A 24,697-nucleotide genomic window follows, 5' to 3' on the forward strand; every position below is an offset into this window, starting at 1 on the left:
GAAAATTAGCTACTAATTTAGGTAAGAGTCATGTAATATAAGCACCAAATAACACTGCTATTTTTAAAAATCTCGGTAATACAAAGACAAAAGGCCAAGTTGGAGCTGGAAACCTATTTATTCTAAGCAATTATTGACCCAATAAAAATCAAGTATGAGTTTAAAAAAAAAACTTTTTGCTAACCCTTTGATATTTCCTGAAAGTAGATTTGATCTATCTTTTTGTCCTTCTTTCTGAATACTTAATGTGCCCTTTTCTGTGGTTGAGAATATGCTGCTGTTAGTGTGATTCATGGATTTAGGAAAAGAAGTATGTGGTTAATGCTGAAAATGCTGAAAGAGAGATTATGAAAGATATGATGTGTTTGGGGGAATTCACCAGACAGTAAAAGGGAGCTTTCACTGTGGTCTCGATGTATGAAATTTCCCTGATAACATCCTGCTACCAGCCACCCTGTTTGAGTCAGGAGCACACACATCTGTCTTCCCCTAAGTAGACAAGTGCCTCGACAGTCCTAAGGCACAAGTGGCAGTTAGTGAGCATCTGGCTCTGTTTCCTAAGAAGAACAAAAGAGAGTGACTGAAGAAGTGGGTGAGGGTCATAGAGAGAATAAGGCACTGGATGGCAAAGAGACGAGGGTTCTTGTCTTAGCTTTTCTATCACATGATAAAAGTCACTCTTTCTGGTTTTCCGTTTCCTCATCGGTAAGATAAAACAATGATCACTCTAACCTTTCTTTTGGCTCTGACTTCCTGTGGCTCAAAATAGATAAAGTCGTCCCTTTTTGGACATACTATATTACATGCGAGGAGGAAAGTACCCAAAGACTTTTTAGGAAAGTCACAGAAGTGTATGCAAGTGGAAAGAGTAGATCATGCATCCTTTTATGCAATTATTCTATAAATACTGAGTGTTTGCTAAGTGCTTGCCACTCTGGTGAGTGGTTGTGTTGGCGGTTACCTAGCTCTAGGGGGCGCTATCCACACTAGATTCTACGTGATTGTCACTCCTTGTAGAGCAGGGTACAGTCTGTGCTGTACTTGGTAGTCTTGAGAGTAAGCCAAACAGACTTGCTAGCTTCTTCCATGAAGCTTTCCAGCCCCTAAGGTAGACTGACAGTGAAGAAACCATCATTCCAATGATGAACAAATGTACCCACTCTGATGGGTCCTTACCACGGATGCTCTCATGGCCACAGGGCGCAGCTGCTTGCTGCAGGTTGGCCTAGTCTGGGCAGAAGGGCAGTGCTGGTCCACTGCTATGAAGCCCTGATGGAGCCCGTCCAGGCTGTAGCCGGTCTGTACTCAGATGCCATCATTCAAGGGCACATTAATTCACACCCGTAACTTCAGCCATGAAGCCCAGCAGTAATTCCCTGGAGCATGACCGCTGTGCTAGTGTCTAAGGACCCAGAGAGCTGCTGCCTCAGGCCCATACTGTCTGGAACCAGCACTCCCCCGTGGGTCCTGAGGCTCTGGGTTGTACTCAGATCACCTCCTCACTTCAAAGAGAAGTTTGTCCTTCTCTTTGGTGCATTTTTTTTCTTTATAAAGCCTTTCCATGTCTTTTCCCTCTACCAAATGTAGCTAAAGTCGCTCTGCTCTGAGTTTCATGGCTTCAGATCTTGGGAGAGGAGGTTACATTTCTTGATCTTTTTTTTTCCCCGAGAAAGCATGATGGTCTGCCTCTTCCCAAGTGACCAGCAATGAATACCATGAGTGTTCTGTTGATTTTCTTTTGTGGGACCACACACATTTCCACTATGTAAACCTACTCATTTTACATTTACCAAAGTAAATGTTTCTTACTTCTGTAACCTCTGTGTCACTGTGATTTGCTCTGCCCACCTGAATAGAGAAGTAGTGGGCAGCTTCTGGCATCCCCTTACATATATCACTAAAATAATGGGTGTGTTAGGAGGGCAAGAAAAAGGGACTTTGGGAAAGTGTCAGAGAGGACCTTCTCTTGATGCATTGGCGGATATGGGGGTGATTAAGGAGGGCCTCCCTAAGAAAATGTCATTTATGACGAATCTTGAAAGATGACATTTTGAGGAGGAGAGAGCAGCTTGTGAAGGCATCTGTGTAGGAAAGAGCTGGAAACATCAGAGGAACTTAAAGAAGACCAGATAGATGCATAGGTTAGCAAAAGGGAGAGTACCTTTAAGGGAAACCTAGGGAGGTACGCAGAACCATACAGAACCTTCTCATTTTTGTTTGGGGGTTTAGATTTTTATCGTAAGTATGGTGGAAGGCAACTAAACAGCTTTGAGGGAGTGATTTGATCTGCCTTCTGTGTTAAGACGATCATTTAGATTGCCTTATGAATTAAAAAAAATGAGGCATCAGAGCCCTTGAGTACTGAAGTCAGAGGGCAATGTAGAGACATTAATAAGGAAGAACTTTTTTCCTTGAGTGTTGCTTTAAAAGCAATTTAGAAGAAGAGAGGGAGGGAGCCTGGCATAGAATTGCCAGTAGGGGTGGGAGTCTGTGCAGAAGCACAGAGGGAAAACATTGAGCCAGGTGTGCTAGGAATGGTAAGCAAATCTGTTTTGGCTGAAATATACTTGAGAATGTCAAGAAACATTATGAGTCAAATAGGGACTGAGGGCTGAGGGAGGAAGGAGTCTGTGGGTAGATCGCCTTGGAGATTAGAAATAGGAATTTGTCTTTCATCCTGGGCAAGTTGTGTTGCTTGTCTGTACTTCTGCTCCAAATTTGTAGAGTAAGAGGCCTGACATAAAATCTCTCAGTTCATTAAGTCATTTAATAAAACAACTCATCTAAATTTTGAACTCTTTCTAGAATATTCTTGGTGAAATTGTCCAAGCTCTGTCTGAATATCTTTACTTACAGGAAATTTGTTGTTTTTCAAGGGGCACAAAGAATTTTCTTAGAGGCAAGCATTTTTCCAGACTCACCCACTTTTCCTTCCTTCCTTCCTTCCTCCCTTCTTCTTTCCTTCTTTATTATTATTTTTTGTTTTCTAAATACAGGAAAGACATGACACAAAGTCTCAGGACCCAGATTCATCTGCAGAGACTATTGTGAGTTCTGTTAAGCTATGATTAAAGATTTAGGCTTGGAGAACTTTCCAGAAGTGAGTTCAGAGTGTAATGTGAGGTATACAGTGGAACAAAGGTAGCTGTGTAAGGCTCTGAAAGCTTACAGACATACCATCAACCCCCTAGTGAGGCAACCAGAGAAGAAAAAAGTTCTCTCGATTTTTTCATAAAGGGTGAATCAAGGTCTGGGTTTGATGTTAATCTGGCAACTTTCTCTTTATAAATCAGTAGATGTACTAATGGCCAACATGCTGGGTGGTGTATTTTTGAATGTATTTAATGGTAGTAATTTCCTCCAAGAGTAGACTAAGGATTTGCCTGGATCCAGAAGTAAATTTCTTAATTTCTTAGCTTTTGTTCTATAAAAGATATTAGGAAACATTTTGATTTTTTTTCCTCTAACATCAATTTCTAATTAAATTCTGCTGTGGATCAATTTCAGGAAGCATGGTAATATCCTCTGAATTCAGAGCTCTAGTCTTCTCCCTAAACTCGATTCTTGGTCACAAGCAACAGAGTCTCACTCCCAGCACAAAGAGCATATGTGAAAAGATGTTGGGAGCTCACCCACAGCGTCCGGAGAAGACAGGTGGGACCCAGGCTGTTCTGGAGGCTGAGCGTCAGGCCACTCTGTCAATGTCCTGCTGCAGGACAGTTTGCTGTGCGCTGCTGGGATGAACTCGACGTCTGCACACTTCCTCACTCTGTGTGTCACTCTCTCAAGACTCAGAGCCCTGGGGGCGAACCTGACGGCTTTAGCTTGGGTCTTTTGTCCCCTGGTTGTATCACGGGGTTACTAGAAGCAGGATCAGGCACCAGCAGCAAGTCGTTTCTGAAGTAGCGAGTGATAGTGGGAAGTAAGTGCTGGGATTTCTCTCCTACCTGGAACACATAAAAAATGGTCTTTAAAATCGGGGTATTAATAATAAAAAGTGGGGATTCATTGCTACCATCTAATTCACCCTTAGAAACATTATGACAGTAATGTTGTGTCTTTCAAGTCCTCGTGTGTGTGTGTGTGTGTGTGTGACACTTTTTGGGAAGTTGGAGTGGCAGCAAGCCTGGTGGAGAGGAAGCTGAAGAGACCCACAAAACAGAAGGACATACTGACTGAATGCCTACTGCGTGCAAGTACTTGAGAACTGTCTTATACACATTATCTAATTTAATCTTACAACAGTTTATCAGTTGTATCAAAAAAAATCAGTTGCACAGAATAAAATTCAAATGATCATACAACTCTCCCCAGTCCTACCCCTAGAAGTTGGTAGAAGCCAGGCTTTTCATGCTGCAATGCTCTGTTTCATAGGATCTGTCTCTTCTTTAATAGTTTACTAAAATATTTTTGAATTACTTCATCAAAAATGTCATACAAAAAAGAACAAACTGATTGAGAACAGTTAGTCTGATTAGAACAGGAACTGCCCGGGTCACATAATTACAGTGATTAAATATTTCTTGCAGAATCTTTGTTGATTCATTAATTCATTAATTGATTAGCTTTTTTAGGAGGTTGGCTTTCTAGAGAACACTCTGTGAAAGTCCCTGTAGAAGTGACAAGAATTTTTGCTTGTCCTACAACAAACTGTTACAGGATTCCAGTCAGCGTGATCCCTGCAGTTTAGGAGGTGTTTCCTGTAAAGGGGCGGCGTCAGCTTCGTCCGGTTCTGTCTGTCTCTTCAGGCTTAGATCACTTGCAAACAGGGGTGAAGTTTGCCTAGGCACACATTTTTCAGCCAGCACAATTCACAAATATTATTCTTTTTACTAAACTATTTATAAAACAAATAAAACTGTTTATTGAGTTCTCTTTGCTTAGTGGGAACGTGTTTGACCACAGTCAAAATTAGAAAATTTGTTTTGACAGTTTTAAAACTTTTAGCATGATACAGTGCAATTGGGATTCTTGCAAACCTGCTTTCATCTTTTTTTTTCCTTATAATTATTGAGAAGGAAAAGAGCCTTAGTGAACCTCCGTGTTCACAGTGACTCCGTATCATGGAATTCAGGCGTGTTTCTATCCAGCACCCTCTCACCCAGATTAAAAGGCTTCAGATTGCTTAGTTTAATCCTTAAGATCTTGGATTTGGCCACACTTACTACTCATTTTCCATTCCTCCTCAGCACCGTCTGCAGTCATAGAATCAACGTGCGGTCCCTCGACTGACACACACAGCTTCACACTTACACGTGTGTAGACGTTTTCACATTTAAGAGTGTAATTCAGAACTCTCCAGGGGTGCCTGCTGTTTTAGGGGACTGGAAACTGATTTAAATGCCCCTCTTCTATACGCCAGAGCGCCTGCGCATGCCCTCTTCACTAATCATGCACAGTTATAGTTACAGTTGTCATAATATTTTTATTACATTTTTTATTGAGTTATAGTCAGTTTACAATGTTGTGTCAAATTCCAGTGTAGAGCACAATTTTTCAGTTATCCATGAACTTACGTATATTCATTGTCGCATTCTTTTTTGCTGTGAGTTAACACAAGATCTTGTATATATTTCTCTTACAGTTGTCATAATATTTATTATGACAGTGAGGGTGGTTCCCCATAGTAGACAAACGCTTACTTTACAACAGACACTGAGCTAAGCATTTCACAGACATAATCTCATTTCCTTCTGTCAACAACACTATGAGGGGATACCGGATCTCCTTTTTCAGATGAGGAAATTGGTTTTGAGGTGTTAAGTAACATTCCCAAGGTCACAAAGTTAACAAAAAGTGGAGCTGACCTTCGGATCCAGATTTGTCTGACTTTATATCCTATGTAGTGACCGCTAAACTAGATGGCCTCCCTCCTGTTCATATCCATTTATTTGCCTGATTCACTGTAAACTGTAAACTGCTTAAGAGCAGAGATCTTACCATATTTGTCTATAAATCTTTCTGGCCCATAGTAGCTACTCAATAAATGATTGAAATGCATGAAGAGATGAAGTTGTAATAAACTGAAAAGGACACTAAATCTGGAATCAGAAAATTGAGGTTTAAATTTGACCTTAAGAGTTTTAAGTATATTACATGGTTTTAATCTGCACATAACTTTTTTGAGATAAAAGATACTTATCTATCCATTTTATTTCATTTTATTTTATCATTTTTTTAAAATTTTGCTGGGTAAGGAACTTGCTTCAAGGATCATACTTGGTAAATGGTATTGAGCAAATCAAACCCAAATGTTTGTGTTTCCAAAGCCACCAATGCAGCTTGTATCCAATGAATAACGGTATTAATTTATACAGTAAAACTGTGAACATTTAAAAAGACATTATACCTTTCCCTTTGTTAACTTTTATTGCTTCCACATTGTTGTTGGTAATAAAAATTCTCAGAAAGACTGAAAAATACATTTAGGATAGACAAGGATGGGCGACACAGCCTTGGTTTTGTAAAGTTAAAGGGAAGTTAAGTAGAAGCAGCGAGTAGAAGCCCTGGAAAACAGCTGCTCTAATCCCTCGCATCCAAAAAGAAAGAAACAGAAGGATGTTTGGGAAGGTCCCCTGGGCACCACAATTAAACAATGAAGAGTTTTAGCAACAATAAGGAAGCAGTAAAACGAACAAAGAAAGGGGAAAACAATGCATCAAAGGATGCTCAAAAGTTTCAGTTTATTTATATTGCCCTTGATGGTTACTGGCGATGGCGTAATATGGTGCCTTCAGAATAGAAAAGCATAACTGCAGACCCAGAGTTGGGGCAGCCTTCAGACTTGATGAAGCCAGAATCCCAGCATCGTCATCAAGGACTGAAGCTTGCCTCATCTTTTGTGGTGTGTGGTGTTGCCCTCGTTCTGTCTGTGGCTTTCTCCCCTTGGGTGGTAGGATGGTTGCTAGGACATACTTCCTATTTCACCTCCAGCAGGAGAGAGAAGCTGTGTTTTTCTCTCCTAAAAGTGAAGAAACTGTCCCCAGATGTCCTTGGGAAACGTCCTCTTGTAGCTCATTGCTTTGCACGGGGTCATATCATCATCCGTGATACAAACACTTCGGTAACAGGGATCGGGTCAACCCTGAAGCACTCAGGCTCCAATGAAAATAGATGTGCTGTTGAGAAGGGGAGATGGGAGAATGGATGTGGGGTAGATAGCCAATATATGGCCACTACAGTGATGATACCTATGCAGTTGAATTGAGAGATTATATGTGATAGGCCGTCAAAAAGTATAAAGCCCTAGACTGCACTGTCCAATATGGCAGCTACAAGCCACGTGTGGTTGTTGGACACTTGAAATGTGATTACTCCAAATTGAGATAAAAGTATAAAATACATGTCAGATTTTGATGATTATGTACAAAAAGAATGTAATATATCTCATTGATAATTTTTATATTGATTATGTCAAAATAATGTTTGATATATATTATAATAAATTCTACATGTTTCTTTTTACTTTCTAAAAAAATATGCTTACTATAAAACTTAAAAGCATACATGTTGCTTACATTTGTGGCCTGAGTTATTTTTTTTTAGACAAAGCTTCATTAGACCAGTATTATTCCAAATGTTTTAGCTGGGGAAACTATTTCAATAAGTATCTTTTGAGAAACAGATAAAAACAAAGCTGTTCTGGTTCAATGGGGAGTGTATATTCCCAAATCCCGGTAATATCCATTCACTAATTTCTGCAAAGCCGTTCTTAAAAATAGTTACATCAAATATAGGTTTTAAAATGAAATCAACAAAAGTCCCTAAGATAATTACAAAATTATTCCTATTTATTTTATGAAATCTTCCCCAGGACACTACTAGTACTAATGCAGGAAAACGGATGTGGGGCGTGAGGAGGGCCGTGTTCCAGGTCTCAGTTGAGCCCCTGGGACGTGCCCCGCCAAGTGTGGGTCCTTGGCTTCACGCAGGAAAGAATTTAAGTGCGAGCCACCGTTGAGTGAAGGTAGATTTATTTAGAGAGCTACACACTGCATAGAGTGTAAGGCAAGAGAAAGGCAAGGAAAGAGGTGTGGGAGTTGGGTGCTCAGGTTAAAGTAAAAGTAGGTACACGCTCCATAGACAGAGTGTGGGCTGTCTCCAAAGGGGAGAGAGGGAAGAAGGGGTGGTTAGGTGTGGTGTTGCCAGTTTTTATGGGCTCAGTAGCTTCACCCGCCTACAGGTGGGACCATTCCAACTGCCCTGGGGAAGGGGCTGGGATTCCCAGGAACTGGGCCACCGCCCATTCATTGGCCTTTTGCAGTTAGCCTTGGGCTGCCGTGGTGCCTGGGGGCATGTTAGTGATCATGCTGTTACAGTGAGCATATAATGAAGCTCAAGGTCTACTAGAAGTCAAACCTCCTGCCAGCTTAATCCTCAGGCCAACTGGGAGTTGAATCTTCCACCATTTTGGTGTTAAAAATTGCTGTCATTCCTTGAGTGGCTGTGCCCTGCCCCCTTCCATCCTGTCTTAGTACTGCAATCAAAATTCCTCTCCTGGAACTCACGTTAAGGAGAGAGGGAGCTAATGGATTCAGATGCTGGGATCTGTTTATCTTCCATGGACGCCTATAATCCTTTTAAAAGTTTGGCATTTGAGTCACAGGAAAAATAGGTTTCTTCCTCATATTTGCTTAATTCTGGTTCCTATTATTTACTTTGCTGTTGGACCAAATGGTATGAACCCAACTAAATCAACAGATGAGACAAAAGCAGCCCAAGGATGGAAACATAGAAGACGAATAGGTTACAAGTTTCCATATTCCTGCATTACATGTAATGCGAATTTAATTTTCAAACTTTGCTCAAATCTGGTTAAAAAAATTGTAAGGGCTAACCGTAATTTAGATGATTTTGTAAAGTTTAATTTCCTGGCAATAGAAAGCAGGATGTTTTCAGAAGAGCATTTTGAAAGATAAAGTTTATCATTTGTAGTGTAAACGTCACACGGCACTTGAGGGTGTTCACCTGCCCTCTACTTCCGTAGTGCCTGAAAGGAAAGAGTGGTTGTGAAGATGTATTACAAGGCTGCTACATAGATCTTAATGGATGATAGGGTTAAAAAGGAGCCTGTGTTTCTGCGTGGCAAATTACCATTCTGTGGTGTGACATAGCCACATTGTTCCTAATTGAAATTCACGTACCAGGTAGGAGGGGACAGTGAGGGGATCTTCTATGCTTCCTTTTATTATACTTAACATCTGATAAATCATAATACCAAGAATAATAACAATTAATACTTACATAGTACTTACTACAAGTCTGGTTACAGTATACCTCCACATCTGTTAACACAGCAAACCTAGAAGGTAAGGTTTGCTCAGTAATCAGTGTCTCCTGTGCTGCTGCTTGGGAACCTAAAGAGGGAGTCACCAGAAATGTTTGGTTGCAGCTTTCCCCCTTCACAAAAGCCAAGCAGTAAAAGTGCAAGTTAAACCAGGTTAACACATTTCTCTTTTAAAAAGTTGAGACCTTGGAGGTTGAGCTTCCTGTCATGATCAGGAAATCACAGAATGTTCTTAACATCAAACAAAAAGTGATGCCACCGTGTGACACTTTTCTCCCCTCAAGTTGTGGATCTGGCATTGCACAATTACTTAGTCCCTATTTACAGTCAACAGAAGGAGAGCTAACTATAAAGAAAGCTGGTAAAGTTTATGAGGGAGTGTTTTGTGTTGGAAAAAAGAAAACAGATTAATATCATGTCAGGATGCTCCTATGCTAATATTGACTAGAACTTAACATTGATTGGCAGGAGATTTTGCAAGTAAATTAAACTGTTAATCGATGTGTTATCTGTTAGACTCTGAGGGGCATTTAAAATACTTATTCTGATATAGGCATAAAATACACTATCATATTTGTGGGCAAGAACTCTACAAGCAAGGAGCACTAGAATCATATGTAACACCTTTATAATCATAAAAGGGCTTTTGCACTGCTATATATTATAAATTTGATAGTAAGTTTTCTTATTAAAGACTGTGTTGATATGCATGTCTTATTGTGTTTTTGTCTTGAACTATATTTTTGAAAAATATGTTATTAAATAAATATGCAACGGAAATGCTTCCTTTCTTATAGATTCAATGTGGTTTTTATCCCTGGGTTTTTAATGGAAAAATCTGATTTTTTTTTTTGAAATATAGTTGACACACAATATTGTTAGTTTCCAGTGTACTGCAAAACGACTTGACATTTGCATGCATTACCAACCATGTGTCCCATACAAAGTTATTATAGTATTATTGAGCATATTTCCTATGCTGCACATTCCACCTCCGTGACTGTTTATTGTATAACTGGAGATTTGTAGCTCTTAATTCCCTTCACCTATTTTGCGTTCCCTATCCGCCCCTCTTCTGGCAACTACCTGTTTGTTCTCTGTATCTGAGTCTGTCTTCTATTGTTTTTCAGTCTTTATTTCATTGATTTCTGCTTTAATCTTTAATTTTGAGTTTGAGTCTTTTTCTTTTTCTAGCTCTTTTAGGTGTAAGTTTAGATTGTTTCAGGTTTTGTTTGTTTCCTGAGGTCATCTGGTATCACTGTACACTTCCTTCTTAGAGCTGCTTTGACCGTGTCTCACCGATGTTGGACTGCTGGGTTTCCATTTTCATGTGCCTGCAGGCATTCTGATTTTCCCTTTGATTCTTCAGTGGCCTATTGGATGTTTAGTAGCATGTTGTTTAGCCTCCACGTGTTTGTGTTTTTTTGCAGCTTTTTTCTTTTATTTGATTTCCAGTCTCATTCTGTTGTGGTCAGAAAAGATGCTTGATATGATTTCAGTTTTCCTAAATTTATTGAGACTTGTTTTGTGGCTAGCATAGGATCTATCCTGAAGATTGCTCCATGTGTACCTGAAAAGAATATGTATTCTGCTGCTTCTAGATGGAATGTTCTCTCTCTATATATGCATATCTATTAAGTCAATCTAGTATAATGTTCCATTTAAAGGCAATGTTTCCTTATTACTCTTCAGCCCAGCTAATCTGTCCATTGATATAAGTGGATGTTGAAGCCGCCGACTATTACTGTGTTACTGTCAATATCCCCTTTATGTTTGTTAATATATGCTTTATGTATGTAGGTGCTCTTATGTTGGGTGTGAACATACTTCTGATTGTTATATCTTCATGTTGAATTGCTCCCTTTATCATTATGTACTGTCCTTCTGTGCCTCTTGTTACAGTCTTTGTTTTAAAATCTATTTGGCCTTTTATGAGTATTGCTACCCCACGTTTCTTTCTATTTCCCTTTGGATGGGATACCTTTTCCTGTCCCCTCACTTTCAGTCTGTGTGTCTTTAGATCTGAAGTGGTTCTTGTTATGGGTCTTGTTTTTGTTATTTATTCAGCTGCTCGGGGTATCTTGTGATTGGAGCATTTAGTCCATTTACATTTACAGCAGTTACTCGTAGGCATTTTCTTACTGCCATTTTGTTAATTGTTTGCTGGTCATTTTTGTAGTTCTCTTTTTCCCTTCCTTTGCTCTCTTCCATTGTTATGTGATAACTATCTTTAGTGTATGTTTAGATTCTTTTCTCTGTGTGTGTGTATCTATTAGAGGTTTTTGGTTTGTGATTACCATGAAATTTATAAATATGTATATATGATGATTTTAAGTTGATGATCTCTTAAATTCCAACACATTTTAACAACCTTGTACTTTTACTGCTGTCTACCACTTAATGTCTCTGACATCATAGTTTACATCCTTTTGCTTTGTGTATACCTTAGCGACTTATTGTGGGTGTCGATGATTTTACTATTTTTGCCTTTTAACCTTTCTGCTAGCTTTTCAGGTGTCTGATCTGCTTTTACTGCATGTTTGCCCTTACCAGTGAGATTTTTCCTTTTGTAATTTTCATTTTTCTAATTGTTTTTTTGCCTTTTCTGCTTAGAGAAGTCCTTTTCACATTTCTTGTAAAGCCAGTTTAGTGGTGCTGAACTCTTTTAGCTTTTGCTTATCTGTAATACTCTTTATCTCTTCTTCAGATCTGAATGATGGCCTTTCATGGTGAAGTATTCTTGGTTGCAGGTTTCTTCCTCTCATCATTTTGATTATATCATGCCACTCCCTGCAAATTTTCTGCCAAAAAATCAGCTGATACTCTTATGGGAGTTTCCTTGTACGTAACTGGATGCTTTTCTTTACCTACTTTTACCTTTATTTTCCCTTTTTTAAAATTTATTTTAAAAAAGTTTTTATTGAAGTGTAGTTGATTTACAATGTTGTATTAGTTTCAGGTGTACCGCAAAGTGATTCAGTTATATACATCCATACAAATATATAAATTCCTTTTCAGATTCTTTTCCATTATAGGTTATTACAAGGTATTGAGTATAGTTCCCTGTGCTGTACAGTAGGTCCTTGTGGTTTATCTATTTTATATATAGTAATGTGTATTTGCTAATCCCAAACTCCTAACTTATCTCTCCCCTCACCCAACCCTTTCCCCTTTGGTAACCAAAGTTTATTTTCTATGTCTGTCTCCTTAGCTTTAATTTTTGCCATTTTAATTGTAATGTGTCTTGGTATGGACCTCTGAGTTTATGTTGTTTGAGACTGTGTGTTTCCTGGACCTGAATGTTTGTTTCCTTTCCCAGTTTAGGGAGGTTTTCAGCTATTATCTCTTTAAATGAGTTCTCTGTCTCTTTCGCTTTCTCCTTGGAACTTTATAGTGGGAATGTTAGGATGTGTGATGTTGTCCTAGAGGTCTCTTAAACTATCCTCACTTTTTAAAATTCTTTTTTTCCTTTTTCTGTTCAGCTTGAGTGATTTCTACTACTTTGTCTTCTGATCTGTTCTTCTGTACCATCTAATCTAATGTTGATCCTTTTTAGTGTATTTTTTATTTCAGTTCTTGTATTCTTCAGGGCTGTTTGGTTCTTCTTTATATTTTCTAATTCTTTGTTAAAATCCTGACTGTGTTCATCCATTCATCTCCTGAAGTTCTTGAATATCTTTATGATCATTACCTTGAACTCTTTACAAGCAATTTGCTTATCTCCACTCTGTTTAGTTTATTTTCCTAAGGTTTTTATCTTGTTCCTTTGTTTAGAACATATTCCTCTGCCTCCTCATTTTGCCCAGATCTCTGTGCTGATTTCTGAGTATTAGGCAAGTCAGTTACATTTCCTGACCTTGGAGAAGTGGCCTTATGTAGGAGATGTCCAGTTGGGCCCAGCAGCACACTCCCTCCTGCTCACCAGAGCTTTGTGCTCTTGGAGTGCCCCTGTGTGGGCTACCTGGGCCCTTCTGTTGTGGGGGGCCTCCTACTGTAAGTGCGCTGGTGGGCAGGACTGGCTCCGACACCCAGGTGCTGCCGAACTGCTGGTGATGGGACTGGGTCCTGGCACAGTTGACTGTGGAGTGTGCTCAGGGTTGGGTGCCAACCCACTGGTGGGCAGGTAATCTCCTGGCACTAATAGGAAGAGGGAGGACGCCAGAATGGTGCTTTCCAGCACCAGTGTCCTCATGGTGGGATGAGCTTTAAAATGGCTGCCACCTGAATTTGTGTCCCCAGGAAGTGTCTCAGTTGCCACCTGCCTCTCTAAGAGGCTCTCCAGGATCAGCCAGTGAGCTTGACTCAGGCTTCTTCCAAACTATTGCCCCTGGGCTGTGTCTTGGAGACCGTGATATTTTGCATGCACCCTTTAAGAGTTCTTCTAGTTCTCCCGTACCCAACCCCTGCCGACCTTCAAAGCCAGATATCTGGGGGCTTGTTTTCCTGGCACAGGACCTCGGGGCTAAGGCGCCCAGTATGAGACTTCAGTCCCTCGATCTTTGGGGAGAACCTCTGTAACTGTAATTATCCTCCTGTTTGTGGGTCACCTACCCAGGGATCTGAGCCTTGACTGTACTACATCTCCACCCTCCTACTGATCTCGTTGTGGTTCCTTCTTTATTTTTAATTGCGGAAAATCTTTCCTGCTAGTCTTCAGGTAGTTGTCATAGATAGCTGCTCTGTAAATAGTGGTAATTTTGGTGTGTCTGTTGGAGGAGGTGAGTTCAGGGTCTTCCTATTCTGCCATGTTGGCCATACTTCTGTTTTATTCTAAATATTTGCTTCTCCTTTTGGTTTTATAACCCAACTCTCCAGCCTCTTCCAGGTTACTGCTGTAGCTATGAACATTGTACTTAAAATCATGAGTGATAAGGTGTGCTTAAAGTCCATTAGTACCTAAGTTGAAGCTTTCATCTTGGCTAATTATAATAATAGACAGAAAAAAAAAGAGTCTTGAATAGGGATAAATATTAGTAAATTTTTTCATTAAGTGAAAACTCTAAAATCTGTTACCCACAAATGGGTAAGATACACTGTACTCTTATTATTCATGCATTTGTAATTAAACTTTATTTATAAATCTACAACATAATATATTCTGGACTAGGCCTATCCTGATATATGCCTAAAAGAATAGAAATAACCCCTATTCTTATAACAATTTTCGTCTTTTGAGAGAGACTGACAATTGAAACAAGCAATCATACAGAATGTGAAGGAGTGATAAAGGTAGAATTTTGGGAGTCCATATTAAGAATTATTTACTAGGCTTTTGGCAGGGGAGACATCATATAAATTGATGTTTCAAGTCTACACAAAAAAATAAGTTGGAATTAGTCAAGTAAAGAAGAGGGGGATGTGAGTTATGAGATGTAGGGATCCACATTTATAAAAGTCTAGAAGCAAGAAGAACTGAAACTTTCAAAGAAGTTCAAAGTGATTGGAATTCAGATGTGAGAGTAAGGACTGGTGAGAATTTAGGCTAGAGAGCTCTGCAGGGGCCAAGTGATGACGCGCCATCAATGTCCATTTAAAGGGTTTAGACTGTATACTCAGGGCAATGAAAAGCTGTTGAAAAACTTTTCAAAGTAGAATAACACAGCCAAATTTTCATTTCAAAAGCATCCTTTGTAAGCAGCAAGGAGGAGCCCAGAATGGAGGCTAACAAATCATGTAATAGACTACTGGGTAGTTTAGACAAGCGATGATGGTGATCTGAATTTAGGGTCAGTGGGAGAGGGACTGAAAGAAGTAACAGAGTGAAAACTACTAGGGCGTTAATTGGAGAATTTGTGATTGATTGGATGTAAGGAATATGACTAAGGAAGTGGAATGGGGAGAGAAGCAGCTAGGCAGAGAGCAATAAATCAAGATAAGCCAAGAAATACCTCTTAAGTTTCTGTTTTAAGGAACTGGGTTTACTGAAATGGGGAAGATTAGTGGAGAAGCAGCTTTGAAGAAGATACTGATTTCAGCTTAAACTGCTGAATTTGCTGTGAAACATTCAGGCAGAGCTGTGCTTTAGGCAGCTGAATCAGTCAATCTGGAACTCAGAGAAGAGGTACAGCGTACGGCAGGCACATAGAAGGGTTTTGAAGTCATCGGGGTAGAAGAGGTCACCCGATGAGTTTATGCATAGAGGTTGCCTCCCATTATATGAGCTAGGACTGAAAAATGCTAACAATTTCAGGACGGATACAGGAGCCATGAAGGAGACTGCACAGGAGCACTCGGAGAGGTACCAGGAAAATTAGGAAGAAAATCAGAACAAATGACAATTTGAGTATTTGGGAATATTTGAGAAATGGCAGCCAGAATATTTGGCAACTTGAATCTTAGGGAAGAGAATGTTTCAAGAAAGACAGTAAGTGTCCATTGGATTTCAAAACCTTGCTGGCTGTCTTGGGAATAGCCTGCCTGAGGATTTGTGGGCACTGAAGTCAGGCTATAGCAGGTTTAGGGATACATTTGAAGATAAAGAGGAGAGACAACTCTTTGGAGAAGTTCAGCTGTAACTTCTGGAGCAGTATGTGTAGGAAGGTGAGAATTCCACAGAAGGTTTTATTATTTCAGGGTAGGAGGAACTTAGGTATGTTAAAATGACAGTGGGAAAAACCCAAAAGTTAAAGATAAAAGAGGAAAGAGATGATTGAGAAAATAAGGCCTCTGAGATTCCTTATGGATAGGATCCAGGGCACAGAGAGAGGGTTAGCCGTGGCTAGGAGATGAGACACCTCTTCTGTTTGAACAAGAGGAAAGAATGGATAGCTGCAGGTGCTGAACTTAGTCCTAAGAAAGTGAGAGGCCCCTGAACAGCTTGGTTTTTTTTCTGTGATGTGAATTAGGACAGCGGAAAATGTGTGAAATGCTCACGGTGGTGAATGAAAGAGAAGAGAAAAATGAGTTACCTAGGGAATGAGATAAGGAGGTTGGAGGCCATGAATTTCACAAGAGATCCCAATGTGCCCATTGCCCTTCACAAGTACAAGACGTATCTATTTGGATCCCCTTATGAGGTGAAGTCCCTTCCGCATAGATCCAAAAAAGAGTTTCATTTTGATGTAAAACAAAGTTAAATAAGAAGTCATCATATCAGGTTAGAACCACAATCATTAGCCTGCATTGTGCACTTACCGTGGTGCAGGAGGGGGTTCTTCTACGTGTCATGGCTGCACTGTGCGTGAATCACAGAGGCCAGTGACTTACCACTAAATATCATATTCCCTTTAATAAGCTATAATGAATTTGTCTACTAAGTGAAATGTTTTGACCCATTGTGGAGTGTCAGACTGTTCACTTATTCGTCGTTAAATTATGCACACATCAACTACCTAGTAATTCAAGCTAAAATGACCACATGATGGTTCTAGGATGGACTGTGACACTAACATTTTACCAGGAAATCGTTTAATGGGTTATTTTTAACACAAAAGTTTTCAAGTACTCTAATATTAATGCTTCTTTTCTAAGTGTAAAAATAACACATTTGTTGTGGAGAATTTGGAATTTGGAAATGAAAAACAGAGAAGGAAATAGAAATCTCCCTAATTCCTACTTAGAAGGAAGTGCTTCTAGTATTTTTCTATATATTCACACAGAGAGGTTTTTTTTAATTGGATTATACTATGTAATAAACATTTGTTTTCACTTTTCATACCCTGAACATTTCTCCATGCAATTAAATATTCTTCAAAAACATGACTTTAAATGGCAGGATTGGAATGCATATATATTATGCATATTGTATGCTATATATTATGTATATTGATCGATGTTCTGTAAGTTGAGTAGTGTCCTTTTGTTGACCATTTAATTTTTTCTAATTTTCTTTTATATCGAGGAGAATATCCCTGCACACAAAACTTGGTCCACATCTCTGATCCCTTACTTAGCCATTTAGCTGCTCTTAATTGCCACTAATACTGTGGTTCTCTGAGTGAAAGATAGTAGGATTGAGCATTTTGGCTTTAAATGAAACTATATTTTGGCAGGGGAAAAAAAATCTATCTTAACTCTAAACATTTTCAAAGATCAATGTCCTTTAAACCTTGACAGAGGCATATTGCCTAGACTTTCTCTTGAGATATAAAAGTTTGAAATACAATAAATATACCCCTTCTGACATGTGTATCACAAGGCTAACCCGTCATCTATAATTCATGGAAGGAATATTTTTAAAGTAGATTTTACCTTCCCCCATTCAGCCAGAATTTGAATATTTACTTAGTTAGTAACATTTTTGACTATTTCAATAGAAAGATAAATATTTATCTAGACATAACATATGTACTGAGCTATACTGAGCCACCCAGGTTTTTACTATTCATACTAGCTGAAAGGAGAGAGTACTAAGGTACAGAATAATGTGGTGGCAGGCTTTACAATTTTGAGCTCTTCTTGTAGTGACTGGGTAATAATTCTGCAATAGCAAATATTTTAAAATGAAAATGTGAGGGTTTTTCTTTTTAAATGATTCTAGTAGGTAGAAATGTAAGGAATAGATAATACATTCATTTCCTTGCACTGCCCTAAGCATCCCCTGTTCTGTCTCTGAACCTCCAAGCCTTCTGTTCTGGAATCCTGTGCAATAGTGCAGTGGCCTGGGGCTTGGGCAGAGGTAGGCTGTGTAAATTGCAGGTGCTAATTATCCTTCTCATTGTAATTTTCTCAGCTACATTACTAGATGAAGAAGACATTCAGTAAGCATGTATTAATCACGTTTTGGAGAAGGGAGAAATAAAGATCCAGTTAGGTAACTAGTCCCCAAACTAGAAGCAGAACTGAGTCAGATTTATGGCAGGTCTTTAACTCTTGATTTTGTGTTTGCCTTTTTTGTTTTTAACTTTGTTTTGTTTTAAAACATTTTTGTTTTAATTTTGTGTTTAACTCTAGTGTTTGCCTGTCTGCAGCTTCTAAAATACCTCCCCCTAAAGCTTCATGAATCTCGTCTTTTGGCCTCTTACACTGTTCACTTTCTAACATTGTAGTTTTTCTCTCTTCCATTTACCAAAAGACACATTTGGGGTTTTCCTGGGGAGGAGTTTTGTCTTTTGCTCCAAGTCTTTCACCTTTGGGTTTCTTTTCTTTTTTAATTGAAATCCTTATCCATTTTCCAGTTTGCCCCAGAATTCATCAGAAAAAAGTTAGCCACAGAAGTGTATGTAAACTATCCAGTCCAGTGCCATGGTTTACAAGTGAATTTAATAAAGCACAGAGAGTCATAAATGGCGGTAGAGCCAGCGGGAGGATTTACTTCTGGTTCTTAGTCCACTGTTGTTTTGAAACATTTAATAACATGGCATAATAGTAAAGATGAAATAATGCAACTTCTAGCAACTTTTTAAATGTGTATGAACTATTTATTTCCAAAGTTTTCAGATTAGGTTAGGCAAGAGAAGCTTCTGAAACAGAGTCTAGAATGCTGAGATGATTCGGCAACCTGAGAACAGAGTTGTAATTGGACCAGAAGGTGTACAATTATTTCTTAAATCTACAGAGACTTCTTCCCATGAAAGTCTTTCAAATTATGTAATTAAGTGGCTTAAAGAGCCAAGGCTGGTTTGAGTGTATTACAATGTAGTACATTTATCAAACTATGCAGGGACTTACCAGGAGAGCAGGTTATTCCCCAATAGTCTGACAAGGGATTACGGAAAACAGAACTTCATAGATAAAGCTTGGCTGTGAGGAAAGTTCTCGTACACACTTACATTAGGAATAAACTGGAAATGCAGAAAAGCCACATAATGAAGCCTAAGGCAAAGTAAAAATTGTATTCCCTCCCCACAAATTAATTTTTTTGAGTTTCCTCATTTAGAATCTTCCATAGATATATGTAGCCTATAACCCAAGGCACTTTCAAAACAGGAAGTAAATACTGAAGGTTTTTAAATGTGTAGTTATAAATCCTACCACAGTAAAATAAAATCCAAATGCAGAATATTAAAAACAGTCTCCTTGGTTACTATTTTGTACATTTGAAAGATCATTATCACTGGGGAAGGGACAAATCATTTTTTTCCCTTTAGGATGGCGAAAAGTAATTGCCCTTGGCCCTAGCGGGAGATGGAGAATTTAGGGGTTACTGATGTGGTTGTGTTCCTGGCCATCAGGGATACAGAAAGAGCTCTCTATTCTTGCTGATCTCCAGGGCAGAGGCAGGAGGTCTGAGAGAGTCACATGGAGCCTGGGGAAGATGCTGGCAGATGAGTGCAGTTCTGTTGAACCTCAGCTGGTCCCACTGCTCCCTTGACCAGATCATTATATGAGGCTGTTTAGCAGGAGCAATTGTGCAGAATATACATGTGTTTGCTAAAAAATAGCCTCTGTGGTGGCCAAGCACCATGGGTTATGTTGGTCCCTTCTCTTTTGTATAAGGAGTAGAATGGGACCAATAGGAATAATTAACTTACCAGAAATCTACGTATTGATGCCAAAGGTTTTCTTTTAAAGTCTGATCATTTAAAAAACATTTACAAAAATTGTAATCACTGTTTAGCTCCTTAAATGGAAGGAAGTCTAATTTAGGACACCTCACATCAAGGTGTCCACAGGACTGCATTTCCTTCTGGAAGCTCTGAAGGAGAATCGGAGACTTATTTCCTCGCTTTTTCTAAGGATGCTAACTTGCATTTATGTTCAAAATTAGAGAGGGAATTAGGAGCTCTACTTCCATCCCTGCTGCCATTTAGAAATGGAAGTATCATGCCCACTGCTTCTAATTCCAATTATCTTCATGTTGCACATCTCATGGGTTCTGGGAAAAGCTCGAGTGTCTCTCCCCATGTGCCAGCTATTGCTTACAGAGCTTGGTTTCGTAATTTCATAATCACTGCAGTGTCAATAGGAAATGACAGGCAATTACAGTGGACTAACCAATGGAAGGCATATGAAACCTGTATTAGGCTAGTAAAAATAATATTAAATCATTAGCCTCATAAATATTAATTTTAAAATAATCAAGGAAGATTGTGTAAAATGACTGAAATCTCATTTTAGTAAGTAATTTTGTGAATTTTCCTGATTGTAAAAAGTCAGAGGAATTTATAAAAGAACATGACAATGTAACTTGAGGTTTTAAATCATTCTAAACGAGGCTCAGAACACTTCCTGGAAGATGGTGAGTAATTATTGGATGAGGTGAGGGGCTGAAAGAGCTAAAGCCAGTAGCTTACGAAAAGAAGACAGAAGAACACCAGGCACATGTTTTTCTCAAAGGCCACTGAATTGAAAATACAGTTTTAAAAATATGAAAACGAATATATGTATGATATGTATGTCTACGTATGACTGAAGCATCATGCTGGACCTCAGAAATTGTCACAACATTGTAAACTGACTATACTTCAGTTAAAACAAATAAATAAATAAAACAAAAAACAACAAAAAAAGAAAATCTAGTTGCATACATTTTAGTCAAACACACTGAGATCCAATTAATGTCACTAGAGTAACAGGAATTCATTTTTATATATTGCAAATTTAGAAATTGAGATAATTTAGATAGGAGTTAGGGTGAAGTTTACTTTTGCTTTATTTATGTTAAAAAAAGAAAGTTTCTTAAGCAAGTGAATGAAGGTGAGCAAACTTGCCAGGATGTTTTATCTGTGAGAGAGAATGATTAGTTTTCATACCCACACCTCTCCACCCCCTTTCAACATTATTGAGAGCTTGCTCTGTACACATGCTAGTTTTTTAGGGTAGCTCTTTAACAAGTTGTTGCAGACTTGGTGGCCTAAAGCGGTATACATTTCTCTCACAGTTCTGTAGGTTAGAAGTCTGACACGGGTCTTACCTGGGCTCATATCAAGGAGTCCACAGGGCTGCATTACTTTCTGGAAGCTCTGAAGAAGAATCAGACTCATTTCCTTGCTTTTTTCAATTCTGAGAGGTCATCTATAATACATTAATTAGTATAATCATACTATAATTCCTCTCCAACCATTCTTCTATAAACACATCTCCCTCTGACCACAGCTGGAAAGTTTCTCAGATTTTAAGGACCCATATGATTATATTGAGCCCACCCAAATAATTCAACTCAAAGCCCTTGACATTAATCACATGTTTTGCAAAGTCCTTTTTGCCTTATGTATTAACATATTCACAGGTTCCAAGGACTGGGATGAGGATGTCTTTGGGGGACCGTTCTGCCTACCACAGTGGAAAGTGGTGTTCAGTTCACAGGACTATGAGCCAGCATCAGAAGATACTAATGTAGATATATTTGTTTTAAATAAACTTGGTGTATAATAATTAACATTTATTAATGAAGGTAATAACCAGCAACTTCCTTTAAACAAAAGAATTTCCTAAGTTGTTTGAAATGTTTTTATACACATAAAAATTTTTAAATAATTTAATAATTGTTTCATAGTAGTAATCCCATTGCCTTCCACAAGTCTATGTATTTTACATAATTTAATTTTTGTAACAATATAATTTTATATACATGATACTATCTTACATTCTGTTCTTTTCACTTAATTCTTATATGTATTATTATGCAAACAGACTGTATTTTATTAAGCTTCACCCCTGATACTAGAGATTTGTTTGCAGTTTCTCACTAGAATAGATAATGCTTTGCTAAACATTCACTTATTTGTCCATCTGTTTTTTCCTTTTATTGAAATCTGGAATAAAATTATCTTTGAAAGAAATTATAGTCATGGTATATGCCTACCTATTTTTCTTTTCTTATTTGTTTATGGAGCCATCATTTTGTTTGGGTACTAGGCGGTTCTTTGGTCAAGGACCATGGGGTAAGCCCCAGGGAATGGATTTGTCCTATAAGGCAAAGCTGGAAATTTCCATTTCCTTGGCCAGGGATTGGTTTAAGAATCACCTGTGACTCAACTCTGTCCAGAAAGACTGAGTTAATGTTTTATAGCTGGTGAGAATTTAATCAGAACTGAGATTTAGGATGCGGAATCTGTGTTGTGCCGACATCTATCCGCACCATCGGGGTGTCTGTTACTACTGTAATTCAGATGAGAGAGAGGAGCTGAGCTAGGATGAGGCTGGAACAAGAGCAAACGGCATTGCAGAGGACGAGGCAAAAGAAGGATTCAAACGTGACTCTGACATGTTAAGCCAGTGACTGTGTAAGGACGAAAGTACCATTATTGGGGCTGTAGGTTTGTGGTTTGGGTATTTTGGAGACTCAGGGATATTGGGACCTCTTCAATTTGGGATATGTGACCTGAGGACAGAACAGCCAAATAAATGTGGGCCTTAAGAGACACTTTGAGGTCAACAGAAATGTACTTTGAGCTACAAATGCAAACCACATATATAATTCAAAATTTTCTAGTAGTGTCATTTTCAAAAAAGTAACAAGAAACAAGTGATGTTAATTTTTCTGGTGGGAGTAGGGGAGTTAATTAGGTTTATTTATTTATTTATGCTTAGAGGAGGTACTGGCGATTGAACTCAGAACCTCATGCAGCCTAAGCATGTGCTCCACCACTTGAGCTATACCCTCCCCTCCAAGTGATGTTAATTTTAATAATAGATTTTACTTAACACAAGATATCAAAAATCATTACCATTTCACCATATAAATCATTACATAGCCCAACATCTCATTTTACTCCAGCCATATTTCAATTTAGGAGCCAGTATAAAGTCAGCACCTTTCTTTGCTTGCAAATGTGAACCCAGGTTTGAGTTGTTCCTGCTTTACCTGCCATTATGCACGATGCTGTAATGAACAGTCATACACACAACTTCTGGTGCAGGAATTCAGGGCAGTATATTCTTGGGAGCGGGCCTTGTGGGAGGTAGCAGGCAAGATAGTGCCTGGTGGTTTTCCGAGGCGGCGGCTCCAGCTGCCACTCTCACCAGTATGTAAGAGTCCATGTTGTTCCACGACCTCAGTAACATTTGGAAAAGTCACGTTTTATTTCTGTCAAACTAGTGGGTATAAAACGGTTTCTTACTTTGTCATAATATGCATTTCTCTGGTGATTAATGAGCTTGACTATTTTTTCAGATGCATATGAATCTGCATTTTTTTCCTATTCTGTGGAAATCACAAATATGTATTCATTCAAATAGAAGCATACTTATGTATGATATATGTCATATACTATATTCATATATCGTCACATATTCACATATATTTATTGAATACTATCTGCTGGGAATATACCAGTGTGGAAAAAATATATATAGTCCCAAATCCTGCATTCATTGAGTTTATTTATTACATTCTAGTGTGTGTACAGTCAAGGGAGAGAAGCAAACAAACAAAGTAAAATGCTGTCTGTCATATGTTAGTGAACCTGGGATTAAGTCTAGCTCAGCCAGTTTATATTATTAAACTTTGGTTTCTACAATTGTAAAAGGGAGATGGCAATAACATTTATCTTATATTGTTTATGAAATGCATATGAAGAACTTGACACAGTGTCAGGCAAATTGTAAGGATTCAAAAAATGCTGATGACAGTGATATTCTATTATTCTTATTCTTATTTTCCCCTTTCTTACTTCTGTTTTTTTCTTCAGTGATTTTTTTTCAGTTACGACTACTGAAGTTTAAGACTAAATATGTTTTGGTTTTGGTGAAGTGTTGGCTCTCATTTGGGTGTGAACCTGCTGGTGTTTTACACAGCAAGACAGATGAGATATGTGATTTTCAAACTTCTTAAATCCCAAGGCCAAGAGCCTGAGAACATGTACTTTTAAAAAATCTGCATCATGTTGGCAAAAATTTGGCAAAGTCCATAGGAATATCTTACATATTTCAGGGCTGTGTTCTATGAGTATAAATGTTGCTTGAATTAATCATTTCAATCCAACAACCAATTTATTGTAAACTATGTGCAGAGTACTATGTAGGGGAGATGCATATGACCTTATTAATCTTTGGAATTATTATTTGTCCCTTTTTCTTAGATAATGATGTTGAAAATGATCTTCAATCAGACATCAGTTGAACACTGCAAGACGTACACAGGAAGGAAGGAAGAATGCAACTTCTTCTTAATAGCCGTTCGCCTGGCTTCGCTGAACCAGATCTTGGATCCCTGGGTTTATCTGCTGCTAAGAAAGATCCTTCTTCAGAAGTTTTGCCAGGTAGCAAATGCTATCTCCAGATGCGCTAATAATGGACAGAAAGTGCAGACTATCTCATTAGCCAATGAAATATCACAGACAGAAGCATGAAAGAGAATACTTAATCAACTTGCATGTTCACAGCTTTTGGCATCAACTAGCCCCAAACCTTACTGTGAATTTAGGCATCCCTGGCATGCCACTGATTATGCATTGAAGTAGAATTTTTCCTTTACGGCTAAATAGTCTCAGACGCATAGATAATCCCCTATGTGCCAGAAGTACTGAAATACAAACAAAGGAAAATATATTAATAATAGTCTAGTGTATTGGGTTATCTGCCACTTAT

General features: G+C 38.5%; 1 protein-coding gene across 11 annotated transcripts in view; it reads left to right on the plus strand.

Annotated features, from left to right (window-relative positions):
* Positions 1-24,697, plus strand: part of PTGER3 (prostaglandin E receptor 3) — a 120,171-nt gene that overhangs the window by 8,601 nt on the left and 86,873 nt on the right. For all 11 annotated transcript variants that reach the window (XR_006727822.2, XM_074376247.1, XM_074376246.1 and 8 more), the window contains exon 2: positions 24,190-24,369. Coding sequence is in view for 10 of the 11 variants with exons in the window: in XM_074376247.1 (XP_074232348.1) it covers positions 24,190-24,369 (180 nt within the window). In the remaining variant the exon portion in view is untranslated. The remainder of the gene's footprint in view (positions 1-24,189; positions 24,370-24,697) is intronic.

This window comes from Camelus bactrianus, chromosome 13 (genome assembly GCF_048773025.1).
Source record: "Camelus bactrianus isolate YW-2024 breed Bactrian camel chromosome 13, ASM4877302v1, whole genome shotgun sequence".
Lineage (NCBI taxonomy): Eukaryota > Metazoa > Chordata > Mammalia > Artiodactyla > Camelidae > Camelus > Camelus bactrianus.